This window comes from Pelophylax lessonae (genome assembly GCF_965119305.1).
Source record: "Pelophylax lessonae genome assembly, chromosome: 13".
Taxonomy (NCBI): Eukaryota; Metazoa; Chordata; class Amphibia; order Anura; family Ranidae; genus Pelophylax; species Pelophylax lessonae.
In genome coordinates, this window is record NC_138780.1 from 135,468,706 (window position 1) to 135,483,035 (window position 14,330).

A 14,330-nucleotide genomic window follows, 5' to 3' on the forward strand; every position below is an offset into this window, starting at 1 on the left:
GTGTCTATGAGCTGATCTGTAAGAAAAACATGTTCCATGGCCATATGATGCACAGATGTCCCCACGTATTCTGGAAAAGCTTGGCCCAACAGACACCACACTTTAAGCCTCCCTATTTGTCCCTTAATGTGATAGATGATCTCAATGACAAATAGAGAAAGAGGACAAGAGGAAGGGAGCAAGAAATAATGAGATTTCAGAAGCCTATTTATCTAGAGATATTTCTTGTCTGCTTAGGCATGTTTTTCATCATTTGCTCAGCTTAAATTGACCGTCCTGCTCTCTATATACATACAAAAATTAGTTCAAGAAGTTAATGGAACATTTTATACACAAAGTACACAGCCAATGAAAGAGGTTTCAGAAAAGCTTTGTACAGAATAAGTAGAAGAAAGGCTTAAAACACAGGAAAAACTGGTTGGTGTTACTCACCTTGCAAATAATACATTACACAAGACGTCTTTGACAACTAGGAAATAATCTAGAATATTATTTCCTAAGAACTATCAACACACCAAATGAGTCCATCATTGGCTTTTTCCAATAAAGAGCCTGGTTTCCTAAATGCTGCTTCTTAAAGAGACCCTGTCACCAGACCATTAATTTGAGGAACAATTTTACCATAACATTTCTGATAGATCATAAGCTTAATAATAGCATGAAATACCAAGCTGCAGTTTCCAAAGTGAGCAAAGTCCTTTCCTGTATTAAGAGAGGTATGGACTCCAGAGAGAGAGATATAATTGTGCCCCTGTACAAATCAATAGTAATACCTCATCTGGAATATGCAGTTTAGTTTTGGGCACCAGTTCTCAAAAAAGGATATCAGGGAACTGGAGAAAGTGCAGAGAAGGGTAATCAAACTGATAAGAGAAATGGAGGAGCTCAGCAATGGGGAAAGATTAGAGGAACTGAATTTATTATTCTCTCTAGAGAAGAGGAGATTAGGGGGAATATAACCAACGAGTACAAATACCAGTACATATAGTAAACTTGTTGTTGAGTTATTCACTTTAAGGCCATCACGGACGACAAGGGGGCACTCTTTACGTCTGGAGGAAAAAAGTTTTAATCTCAAAATATGGAAAGGCTTCTTCACAGTAAGAGCTGTGAAAATGTGGAATAGACTCCCTCTGGTTCTGTTTAACTCAGTAGACTGCTTTAAAAAAGACCTTGATTATTTCCTAAATGCACATAATATAACAGGATACTAATATTTATAGGTAAAGTTGATCCAGGGAATATCTGATTGCCTCTTGGGGTTTTAGGAAGGCATTTTTTCCCCCTGCTGAAAATTGGATCATGCTTTGCTAGGGTTTCTTTGCCTTCCTGTGGATCAACTGTGGGTATGGGATTGTGAATATAGGATTGTAGATATATTTATTTTTTTACCCTTTCTGGTTGAACTGGATGGACTTGTGTCTTACTCTTTCTGGTTGAAGTAGATGTCTTTTTTTAACCAGACTTACTATATGTACCTACACAGGTGCATCCCAAACAATTTGGATATTATCAAAGTTAATTTATTTCAGTAATTCAATTCAAAAAGTGTAACTCATATTTTATATACGGTAGATGCATTACTCACAGAGTGATATATTTTAAACATTTCTTTATTTTAAAACAAAGTGCATATAAATCATAGGCATCCTAATCAATACACACAGGCAGCGCTGTGACCCTGATTTTTAAGGTCTTGTAAAAAAAGTCTCTAAATGGTGTGATCACCACAGACATAAAGAGAAAAGAGTCCAAATAATAAAATTAATAACATAAGTCCATCGTTGGCGGGTTCATGCGGGATCTCAGTGAGGGATACAACTCCGGTATGGAAACACAGCTGCTCTTATGTCCCACCACCTCACCTCGTGAAAAACACCCAGACTGGATACTCTTACCAAATCTCATTAGTAGAAGCGCCTGTACATGAGTAGCTAACACGTCCGGACTATCCCGATATCCCTGCTGTAAGGAACCTTCCAGCGGCTAGACTCTCCTCATAGAACGTGGTGCATGGGAGGGAGCAAAAAAGCCCATAGAACAGTACCGTTTGGAAAACAATACGCCTCTTTATTGTTAAAATCTCCCCCCCTCACCCATTACACTCACATTCAAGTAAAATTAGATAAGCATACAATGCATCAATAGACACCCATTTAGTGTGTTCTCGGAATATCTTCAATTATAAGGAATAATTATTTTGGAATTTTAATGCTGGGCACCCCACGGTATAATGGGGGTTCCATAGAGGCTCCACTGATGAATTCATATGGAGCTATCTAATTCAGATTTTTATTATAATTATGTATATTTTAATTATTTATTTAATAGTGAGTACTATTTTATATATGTGCCTTTATTGGAATAAGAACAGACATGGTTACTTATGGAGGTAGCATTGTATTATTTTATATACATGCCTTTATTGAAATAAGAACAGACATGGTTACTTATGGAGGTAGCATTGTTATCAAAGAAGGAGAAAGGCTTGTAACCTTTTTGACAATAATATTGTGCGTTTTTATGTGATTTTAATATATTGTGAGCATATATTGATATTGATGCACGATTTTATGAACAATAATGGGCAGGATGTGGGGGCTTCCCGGTTTCTGGGTGCCCCATCAGTGATTGCCGAGGACGCCGACCCGCCGCAGTGGTTGGAATATTACCGAAGGGGTTAAAGCTCGGCCGAGGCATGAGATAAATACGAGTGACGCTCTCCGTTGAAGTCCTCTGACGAAACGCGTTAGGGCGGTGACTTGCGCGGTCACCTTGACAACGGCATGCGGGACGTCAGCTTCGCTATTGATCGGCTACTTCCGGAACGCTGACGAGCACACGGAGGACCGGTAAGCGACCAGCGGAGTCCGCGGTGTCTATTGATGCATTGTATGCTTATCTAATTTTACTTGAATGTGAGTGTAATGGGTGAGGGGGGGGGGGGATTTTAACAATAAAGAGGCGTATTGTTTTCCAAACGGTACTGTTCTATGGGCTTTTTTGCTCCCTCCCATGCACCACGTTCTATGAGGAGAGTCTAGCCGCTGGCAGGTTCCTTACAGCAGGGATATCGGGATAGTCCGGACGTGTTAGCTACTCATGTACAGGCGCTTCTACTAATGAGATTTGGTAAGAGTATCCAGTCTGGGTGTTTTTCACGAGGTGAGGTGGTGGGACATAAGAGCAGCTGTGTTTCCATACCGGAGTTGTATCCCTTACTGAGATCCCGCATGAACCCGCCAACGATGGACTTATGTTATTAATTTTATTATTTGGACTCTTTTCTCTTTATGTCTGTGGTGATCACACCATTTAGAGACTTTTTTTACAAGACCTTAAAAATCAGGGTCACAGCGCTGCCTGTGTGTATTGATTAGGATGCCTATGATTTATATGCACTTTGTTTTGATTTTATTGTATTAGGTAGCAGCTGGCTGAGTCATTTCTATGAGATAGCACCACCAGTCAAAAGGGTGTGCACTAAGCGCTGGGTGATTGAGGGGTTAAGCTTTGCTTGGTTCTCAGTCTTTATTACACATTTCTTTATTTTAATTTTGAGGATTATGGCTTACAGCTAGTGCAAACCCAAAATTCCGTATCTCAGAAGATTTGAATATTACATAACACCAATAAAAAAAAAAAAAAGGATTATGAAAAAAGAAATGTTGTCTTACTGAAAAGTTTGTCCATGTACAGTATAGTATGCACTCCATACTTGGTGTGGGCTCCTTTTGCATGAATGACTGCACCAATGCGGCATGGCATGGCATGGCATGGAGGTGATCAGCCTGTGGCACTGCTGAGGTATTATGGAAGCCCAGGTTGCTTTGATAGTGGCTTTCAGCTCATTTACATTATTGGGTCTAGTGTCTCTCATCTTCCTTTTGACAATATCCCACAGATTCTCTATGGGGTTTAGGTCAGGAGAGTTTGCTGGCCAATCAAGCACAGTGGTACCATGATAAAAAAACAGGTATTGGTACTTTTGGCAGTGTGGGCAGGTGCTAAGTCCTGGCAAATGAAATCAACACCTCCAAAAGCTGGTCAGCAGAGGGAAGCATGAAGTGCTCTGAAATTTCCTGGTGGAGGACTGCGCTGACTTTGCACTTGATAAAGCACAGTGGACCAACACCAGCAGATGACACGGCTCCCCAAATCATCACTGACTGTGGAAAATTTTGCATTTCATTTGGAAATCAAGGTCCCAGAGTGGAAGAGTGGAGAGGCACAGAATCCAAGTTGCATGAGGTCCAGTGTGAAGTTTCCACAGTCAGTGATGAGTTTGGGAGCCATGTAATCGGCTGTGTTGGTTCACTGTGTTTTATTGGGAGCCATGTAATCTGCTGGTGTTGGTTCACTGTGTTTTATCAAGTCCAAAGTCAGCACAGCCCTCTACTAGGAAATTCTAGAGCACTTCATGCTTCTCTCTGCTGACCAGGTTTATGGAGATGCTGGTTTAATTTTTCAGCAGGATTGGCACCTGTACCAATACCTGGTTTCATGATCATGGTATCACTGTGTTTCATTGGCCAGCAAACTCACTGTACCTAAACCCCATAGAGAATCTGTATGGTATTGTCAAGAGGAAAATGAGAGACACCAGGCCCATCAATGCAGATGAGCTGAAGGGTGCTATCGAAGCAACCTGGGCTTCCATAACACCTCAGCAGTGCCACAGGCTGACTGCCTCCATGTCAAAATGAGCCCTGACCAAGAATTGAGGGCATACTATATTGTACATGGACATACTTTTCAGTAAGCCAACTTTCCTGAATTAAAAATACTTTTTTTATTTGCCTTTAGTAATATTCAAATTTTCTAAGATACTGAAGTTTGGGTTTTCACTAGCTGTAAGCCATTATCATCAAAATTAAAAAGAAAAAATGGTTGAAATAGGTCACTCTGTGTGTAATGCATCTATATAAAATATATGAGTTTTAATTTTGAATTGAATTACTGAAATAAATTAACTTTTGATGATATTCTGATTTTATGAAATGCACCTGTATTAGGTTATATATATATATCTAATGTATATTATTAACCCGTATTGCCTCCCTTGTACATGTATTCAAAAGCTCAGAGACTGCTGTTGGGCACCATGTGAGTCAGCCAGAGCAGACTCTGAGCTGTCAGTCAAGTGACATTCTACAGTATTCCCCTTCACTAATCGCCGCAGATACATAAAAGGTAATGTAGGGAGGTGAGGGGAGTGGCAGGGAAGGGAACTGACTCTTCCTGATGTAGTCAGATATTCTAACAAGTTTAAAAGGCACAATGGGCTCAGTTCACTAAAGAATATCTAATGAGAGAACTGAATCATGTGATTTTATTTCCCAATTATCTCATGAGATGCTGAAAATGTCGAATTCATTATTACCTTATGAGGTATTTAGTTCACAAACCAAAAACGTTTGGTAAATACCTCATAAAACTGCGTTAAAGTCAATTCACTAAAATGAAAAAAAAAAGAAAAAAATGCACAAGATAAATAAGTCGTGGCCTAGGCATGAGGTATTTAAGGAATGTAAAAATATAATAGCCAATTTAGAGCAGTCTATACATTTTAAGATCAGTTTCTCAACAGTAATGACTAGAAACCTAAAGATAGAAAAACACACAATTATTGGGACTGACTTACTTAAAGCAGAAATCCACTCAAAAGTGGAACTTCCGCTTTAAGTGGTCCTGACCCCCTGACATGCCACATTTGGCATGTCATTTTTTTTGGGGGGGGTACCTAGATTTGACAGGTACCCGCTCCCACTTCTGCTCGGCCGCCTAGTTCTCCTCTGCCCCTCCCATCCTGCAATCTTCTGGGACATGTCAGAGGTCCCAGAAGACTGCCTGTCCATTCAGCACGCGAAGCCGCAAGCTGTCACAGCCGGGTGCCCACACCAGAGATGCCGGCACCGCAGGCAGAAGACAGAGAGAACCGAGGTTCCCCGGCGCATCGCTGGACCGTGGGACAGTTGAGTGTGTGTTTATTAAAAGCCAACAGATACACTTTTTGTAGCTGCTGACTTTTAATAAACACGAAAAGGCTGGAACTCTGCTTTAACCACATTCCGCCCAGCCTATAGCAAAATGACAGATGGGTGGTGGCTTTCCCGTTCTGACTGGACATCATATGACGTTCTTCTGAACATGCCGCTCGTGCACGCCCCCGAGGACACGCAGTGTGGCGAGCGGTAGTGAGGCATGTCACTCAGACACACCGCATCTCCGATCAAAGTAAAGAGCCTATAATGTAGGCTCTTTACCATATCAGCTGTGTCCAATCACAGCTGATCACAGCGTAACTAGAAAGTGCGGGTTATCGGCATTCCTCTACTCACACTGACAGAGCTTGAGTAGAGGACAGCCGATAAGCGGCTTTCCTGATAGGTGGGGGAACTGCACTGATAAGAAGAGAAGGAAGGAAGGCGCCAGACTTGCTTCACACACAACACGCTTCACACACAACACTCTATAGGTGGTCTATCCTGCAAACAGCATATATCGTGCATAGGTTATCCTAATGGCTCCAGGCATAAGGATAACCTACACACGATATATGCGGTTTGCAAGATAGACCGGCTATAGAGTGTCGTGTGTGGGGCAAGTCTGGAGCCTCCCTTCCTTTTCTTCTCCCCATATGCGTAATTGATATTGTCAGCAATATTGGGACTAGATTGCCCCCTGTATGGTTGTTTAGGTGCCGCCTTGGATTCCAAAGAAAGAAAGTCAGTAGCAACAACATTAAGTAGACATAAGGAGTCCTCTTGATAATTGAGAACTTGGCTTAAATAGAAGGATTTTAGCAACACTCCTCCAGAAGAGGAGTATATATTTATATAAATATATATATATATATATATATATATATATATATATTTTTTTTTTTTTTATTTGCTATTTTTTTTCCCATGAAAGTGGAGTTGAGTGAACCTTTAAAGGGAATGTATATATCCTTCCAATCCCTGGCTGCCTCTGCAGAGAGCAAAATTGCATATTCTTTAAAATTTAACCTCTAGCTACAGCTGAGCGCAGGTACCTGGCATAAACAGGACTGATGGTGAGCTATCTGGTGTCTTCACAGCAGTAGACCCTCTCACAAACCACAAAATGGTCAGCGGCCCAGGTGGTCCAACAGCAGCACAAGTAATGTTGAAGGGAGTGTTGGGTAAAACAGCCATATCTTTTGGTTCCACAGTGAAATATGGGACACCTAAAGCCAATTATAAACATAGAAGATTGTAATCAGAAACCGTAAAATACATTCAGGAGGAGAAATATACAAAGGTAATGGTTACATAAGGTATTATCACAGCGCTGGGAATAGCTGAGTGACCTACCTTCCACCGTGATCCAGAAGCTATCTGACACAGCTTTCATTCCTTTATGTTCAGCTTCACACCAATATCTTCCAGCATCCGGATGCTCAACATTTTTCAAGCTGCAAAGACAAAAGAGTTAATGTTCACCAAAAGCGTTAAACACCAGAATTTAAACCCTATGCCGTGGAGGACCACTAACTTTAAAAGCCGTATTTTACTTTAACTAGTTACGTTTCAGAGCCATTTTCACATTTTGGGAATAACTTTGTAAAGGCATATGAAACAAAGGTTTTAGGGAGGGCTTTCTTTTGGTGGCACTGTCTTTCAAAGGTAAAATAATATCATAAAGACAAATAGAGCGGAACTACAATGCATCTGATCATCACAAATGTTATTTACCTAATTTCTAATATTTAAAACAAACTCACCCGGCCATCCACATCTCCATGCTTTAATCTGTTGAGAAATCACTTTGAAATACACCCCCTAGCATTTCTGACCATGGCCATCATGAGTAAGAGCAGATGATTTGTGCAGCATTTACTACCTAGAATTCATCTATCCTTAGCTCAGGAATGCAGGCATGAGGGTGTGCTTATCTGAGAACCCCCTCCTGAAGACGACTCCTGGGTTGTATGATATCATTTGCTAGGCCAGGAACCCAAGAAGTAACTGAAGAAATGTAGAAAAAAAAAAAAAAAGACAAGTAAATATGATATACCTTCCTATCTATTTACGAATTCTAGCAGCATATGGACAAAAAATAGTTTGTGTTAATCGAGAGAGTGAAGTTCCGCTTTAAAGGAGTACAGCCAAAGCTCGTTTGGCTGTACTTCGCCTGCAGATCACAGGAGTGCAGTTCGTTCTGCACTCCAGTGACAGTCACCAGCTCTCTGTTCAGGGAGCCCTGAAAACCCAGCGATCGGCGGTGTTTGACTGCTCAGTTATCAATCTTATGGGCCATACACACTAGAAGATTTTCTGAAGACTTTTTCCTTTAGACTTACCAAAAACATATAATATGAGGTCAAACCTAAACACTTTCAATTTGTATGCAATCTGGCAGGCCCTTGCACTACATAGAAAAGGTAAATCTGAAGGAAAAAGTCTTCAGAAAATCTTATAGTGTGTATGGCCCTTTAGAGGTGGACCAATGCTGCATCCACCTAGGTAAGTAGGATTCTGAAAAACCACAAAAAAAAAAAAAAAAATCATACTTCTCTTTTAAATAAAATACTAAAAAAAGACAATTCAAATATGACCAGTGATTATTTGAAAAGCAACTAGAATGGTTATAAAATGATACTTTTATATATAAAATATAAAAAAATTATTTCTAGTATAAAGCATGGCATAGTCATTTACAAAGAAATTAAGGCTTTTTTGAACTGTAGTGTCTGCTTGTATTGCAAAAAAAAAGAAAAAAAAAAAAACTAAACCTAAATGAATGAAAGCACAAAATACACTTTTGTAAGAGTAGAATATTTTTTTAAAGCAATCTTCAAAAGAAAAAAAATAAGTTTAAGATAAAAGTAAGAGGAAGGCACTAATTAAAAATAGAAGCATGGGATTGCAAAAAACAAAACAAAACAAAAAAAAAAAAAAACATACATACTCGCCTATGTGGATTTAGCATTGATCCAATGGGTTAGCTGCCCCCTGCCCCTTCTAGACCAAGAACTAAGCAATCAAAGATTATTGATCGCTCAGTTCTCAGTCCTCAGTGAGTAGAGAGCAGATGACTGTCCGTAACCAGCTCTCTGCTCTGCCCCTTCAGCAATAACAGTGCCTGGCTGTCAAGGGGGTAGGAGTAGCTGGCTCTAGCTCTCAGCAGCGTGCTGAGAGGTTGAGCCAGCTGGCGGTCAGACATTTGGGAGGATCCCGGCATTATTACTGGGATCCTGGTAGAGCCTGGACTGGTTCTGTGATGTCAGCTGACAGTGGGCTTTAGCATACTTCTCCTTGAAGTCTGGTTAGGGATAATAAGGTGTTAATTAGGAAAGTCCTTTAGGTTTGCTTCAGCAACTCTTCCTGTGTAAAAAATGTATACACTGTAATTATTTGCTTTTGGCTAATGACATTTAAATGATTCTGTCACTAGCAACAAATTGCCAGCACCAGGATCACTAAAAAGGTTGCCTGAGGCAGTAAGAAATTGCTATGTCCATGGCCCGAACGCTGCTAAATCTTGATCACTGGTGATAGGAGCCACATCTCGCTGTCTTAGCTACAGAGGAAGTTATTCCACAGGGACAAAACAGGCCGCCTCTTAGCGATCCTGCCTGTGCCGATATGACAGATTGTCAGCAGCGGGATCGCTAGTGGCAGAGTCACCTGTGTGCCATCAGCCTAAGGCAGCAGCCGCTAACTACAATGTGTTAAACTTTGTTTCGCTATGCAGGTGAAACACTTGTTTCTGCTGATTAGTGCTTAAAGAGCTGCTAACAGCAGCGCTGCTACAAAGATCAGGACCTCTACTGTCAAGCTGACAGCTGCATACAAGGGCTGATGCTCAGCAGGGATGGACTCTGGTGGCATAGAAGGCATCTGCTAAGTCCTTAATTGGTTAATATCACCTACTAGCTATATAACTGTAATAAAACACAGGTTAAAAGAGGCACACACCCTAAATAAATATTACAAGGTAGTTTCAGTAAATAGATATTTTAAAAGAGAAGTATGGGGTTTGGTGTTATTGCCCATTACTCCTTTATTTATTGCCCAATTACCTAGGTGGATGCTACATCTGTTCCGCCTCTGCACTGAGAACAGTTCCGACAGCTCTCCTTCTCGCCCATTGGAGCGTTGAGCTGTCGCAGGGGGGGGGGGGGGCGGGGTGCAGCCGGCCCAGGATCTCAGCCGCTCGACTTTGTGGTCGTGATGACGCGGTTCCTGGACTGACATCTCTGACGTCAGCAGACAGCAGACTTCAGACCGCTCTCTGCAGAAAACAGGTCACATGCGTGCAGAACGAACTGCACTCCTGTGATCCATAGAAGTACAGCCGAACAAGCTTTACATCTCCTATAAGCTAGAAATTCTATTTACCAAAAAAATATTTTTGCCATTGCAATCATATTTATATGCTTGCAATTATTATACTCTGGGGGGCGTGATTAGCACTACATTGACTTTAGGTAGTCAATGTTTTGAAGATCGGACAGACTGATTTTGGAAAGATTTGATAAATTGTCAGTATATCTAGGTACCACCAGGGTCATCAACAGCAGCAAACAGTGGGTGATATCAGTCAAAATAGTTTTCTAAAGTTCAAAAATTTGAAGGAATCTCCCATCTGACAACTGACCTTGGGGCAGGAAGGAAGTAGAAATCTCGGTTTGACTGCATTAAACTGTTAAAATATAACTGAAAGACATTTAAACAATTCCAAATAGGTCCACTACAAGGCTTTTTTTCTAGAATAGATGCAGGTACTACCCCCTTCTGAGTCACCACTTTTTTCCACCCCCTACCCACCTACGAGCATTGTCCCTTGGTTCCACCTCCCAGTATCACCCCTTTTAGAAAATACAGAACAAAGTATATTTTGTCATAGGGGAAAGGCGGGGTTATTGGGACCTCCATCTCTATTAATATTGAAAAGGAGAAGAGAGCTGGGACTTTGAATGACGTGTGTGCCAAACAGTTGGCAAATAGTAAATGCATAAACAGTTTCATATACTGTATATACACACACACAAAAGTGGACTCAACGGAGCAGATTTAACCACTTCCGTGAATTGACGTACCTGTACGTCGGCTCAGAGAAGAGGTTGTACTGGGACGATGCCTCGGCTCTGCCCGGGTCTTCCATCCCACCCACGTCTGCCAGCTTGTTGGAGTCCTGACCAAAGCCGGATTTGGCTTTGATCGGGTCTCCAATGTAGTAACCCGGAAGCGACGTCATGACGTCACTTCCGGTTTACTTGGCAGGTTAAAAGGTGCCGGATTTCAAAGTTCAAAAAATGTCAGTATTTAGCAATGCAGATTTCGGCATTTTGAAGTGCAGTGAAGGGGTTTGGGGTCTTTTACACCCCGATCTCTCCATAAAGAGTACCTATCACTGCCTACTACTGTCACAAGGGATATTTACATTCCTTGTGACAGCAAAAAAAGTGATCAGATTTTTTTTTTTTAAAAAAACAGTGCTAAAAATAAAAAATGAAATAAGAATTTTTAAAGAGCCCCCGCACGAAAGAAAAACGCATACGTAAATCTTGCCCACAAATGAAAACAGTGTTAAAACCACACATATGAGGTATCGCCGCAATCGCCAGAGCGAGAACAATAATTCTAAAAAAAAAAAAAAAAGACCTCCTCTGCAATTCTAAACTGGTAACCGTTAAAAAGTGTTAAAAGCATCGCCTATGGAGATTTTTAAGTACCGTAGTTTGTCGCCATTCCACGAGTGTGTGTAATTTTAAACTGTAACATGTTAGGTATCCATTTACTTGGCATAACATCATCTTTCACAATATACAAAAAAATTGGGCGAACTTTACGGTTTATTTTTTTTTTAAATGCAGTGAAATTTATTTTTTCCCAAATAATTGTGTTTGAAAGACCGCTGCGCAAATACCTCGTGACAAAAAATATTGGAATGACTACCATTTTGATCTCCAGAGTCTTTGCTTATATACATACACATATATAAATAAATATATAAATATATATATATTTATTTTATTTTATTTTTTTGGGGGGGGTTCTAGCTAAAAATACTGATTTTAACTTGTAAACAACATGTGTCAGAAATAGGCTTGGTCCTTAAGTGGTTAATTAAGAAACTTCATTAACAAATTATAACAATGGCTCTGTTTTGTATGTTGTTTATAAAATTCAATAAATATAATTTTCAAAAAAAAAAACAAATTATAAGAAATATGTATATATATATATATATATATATATATATATATATATATTTACAGTGATGCATACATCTAATAAAATATGTTCATCAATGATTACATTGGCACATTATAACATAGTATAAAAAGAAATATTAACCGCGCTAAAGAAAACAGAAATAAGCAGCAGCAACTTCAAGTGAGACCACACCCTATTAAGTATTTGTAAATCAAGTCGCGCTATAATGTGATCAATGGAGATGTAAAGTCCATATAGTCCAAACAGTAAATGAGAATAAAATCCAGGACCAGACTCCTTTAAGGGTGTATGCTTACCAAATTGAGGTAAGATAAAGGCAGACTCTCTAGGTCACATTGGTGGAGGTTATTCCACACTTAAACCCATCATTTAATGAACACTGTGGTGGTCTAGTCACTATAATTTTTTGTGTGTTGGGTTTTACGCTATTGCGTTTTTTATTTTACTTTCATGATCCAACGACCATTGAGGTAATCGTTCACATGGGCCTGGATCTACTGTCAAGGTGACAAGATTTACCTAGAGAGTCTGCCTTTATCTTACCTCAATTTGGTAAGCATACACCCTTAAAAGGAGTCTGGTCCTGGATTTTATTCTCATTTACTGTTTGGACTATGTGGACTTTACATCTCCATTGATCACATTATAGCGTGACTTGATTTACAAAAACAAACATTATAACATACTATTGTTATGTTAAGAGCTGATTCTATATGGATTTAAATAAACCAATACATTATTGGTACATCATTTGAAAAATCTATAAATTCAGACACGATTGTAATATGAAGATTCATATTACAGTCCCAACTCTTCTCCTTTTAAGTATCATTTTGTGGTGCTAGGTAATTTGTATGGAATTTGTAAATAAGAAAAGCAGTAAAATAGATTCCCTGCAGCCAGCAGCAATAGACCCCCACAAACAAGAGATCCCTCCAGCAACAATAGATCCTCAAGCTAAAATGGACCTCCTGCCAAAAACATTACTCCCCCCCCCGCAACAATAGATCTCCAAGCAGCCAGCATCAATAAACCCCTACTCAATAGTAGATCCCTCCCAGCAACAATAGATCCCCCTCCGGAGATAACTGACAACCCCCCCAACAGCAATATACCCTCCAGCACCTCCCAGCCATTACATACATTCAGTGCCATAGGTACCAGAATTGCATTCCCACTGAAAAAAAGCCCTGGTCCACTACATGTATTAAATACAACATTGGACAGATTTTAATACATGACTTTCTATTCCAAGTTAAGGAAAATATACCAGGCATGCCAACATACTGATCTCAGTGTGGATAAAGGAGTGTCTATATATGGTAAACTATGGTATATATGGTAAACATTATTAACTGTAACCCAGTCTGGACAAGATACATCACCTGAGGAAGCTGGTCCAATGATCTTCATCCTTTGGAATGTACAACTGGTCAGCACTCTGCACTGCAACACCATTCTTAAACCACTGGATCTCCGGTTCCTCCATACCAAGCAGGCTGCAGTTCAGTTTGGCTTCTCGTCCTTGAGGCACTGTTAGATTGTACCCATGACCTGTAAACCGCAATCCAATTGTTTTCCCTAAACAAAACAGAAGGGTAGAGAAACAGCTGAAATCAGCGCTATTCTCCAATATTAACAAGGCAAACTTATCAGCTGTTCAATGCTACAAAACCAAATGGCATTACATATCAACACATTCTTTACCAGCCACCAATGACCATCAGATCTGTCCTGAAAAGTTAAATCATATTGGTTGCTATGAGGAAAGAACTTTACTTCTTAGTAAAAAAACATGAGGCTCAAAGGGTTTTGATTGCTTATTTGGGACTGATTACAGTATTGAAAGATATATTTAAATGACAAGCACTTACACAATCATGCCACACAAGCACATAAGATGTAAGAAGATTTTCTGTAAACTCAGCAAATATGAGGAATTTTGAAAACATACTAGACAAAATTGGTTTTGTTAATTCTACCCTATTTTTTTTTTTTTTATAAAAAAAAATTGATAACTGACTGCAGGCTTAACCTGGCCATAGATGGTTCAAATTTAGGCCTTGGATGGTTCCAATCTAGGCCAGTTCAGCAGGGACCAGCTGAGATTTAAACCAT

At 39.9% G+C, this 14,330-nt stretch overlaps 1 protein-coding gene across 1 annotated transcript in view; it reads right to left on the reverse strand.

Moving 5' to 3' along the window:
- The window catches only part of TYRO3 (TYRO3 protein tyrosine kinase), a 248,018-nt gene extending 234,229 nt beyond the window's left edge, over nt 1-13,789 (reverse strand). The window contains exons 1-3 of the mRNA XM_082275310.1: nt 13,598-13,789; nt 7,341-7,441; nt 7,040-7,213 (exon numbers count right to left, since the gene is read on the reverse strand). Coding sequence (XP_082131436.1) covers nt 7,040-7,213; nt 7,341-7,441; nt 13,598-13,701 — 379 coding nt within the window. The 5' untranslated portion in view covers nt 13,702-13,789. The remainder of the gene's footprint in view (nt 1-7,039; nt 7,214-7,340; nt 7,442-13,597) is intronic.
- Between the last annotated feature and the right edge of the window lie 541 nt (nt 13,790-14,330).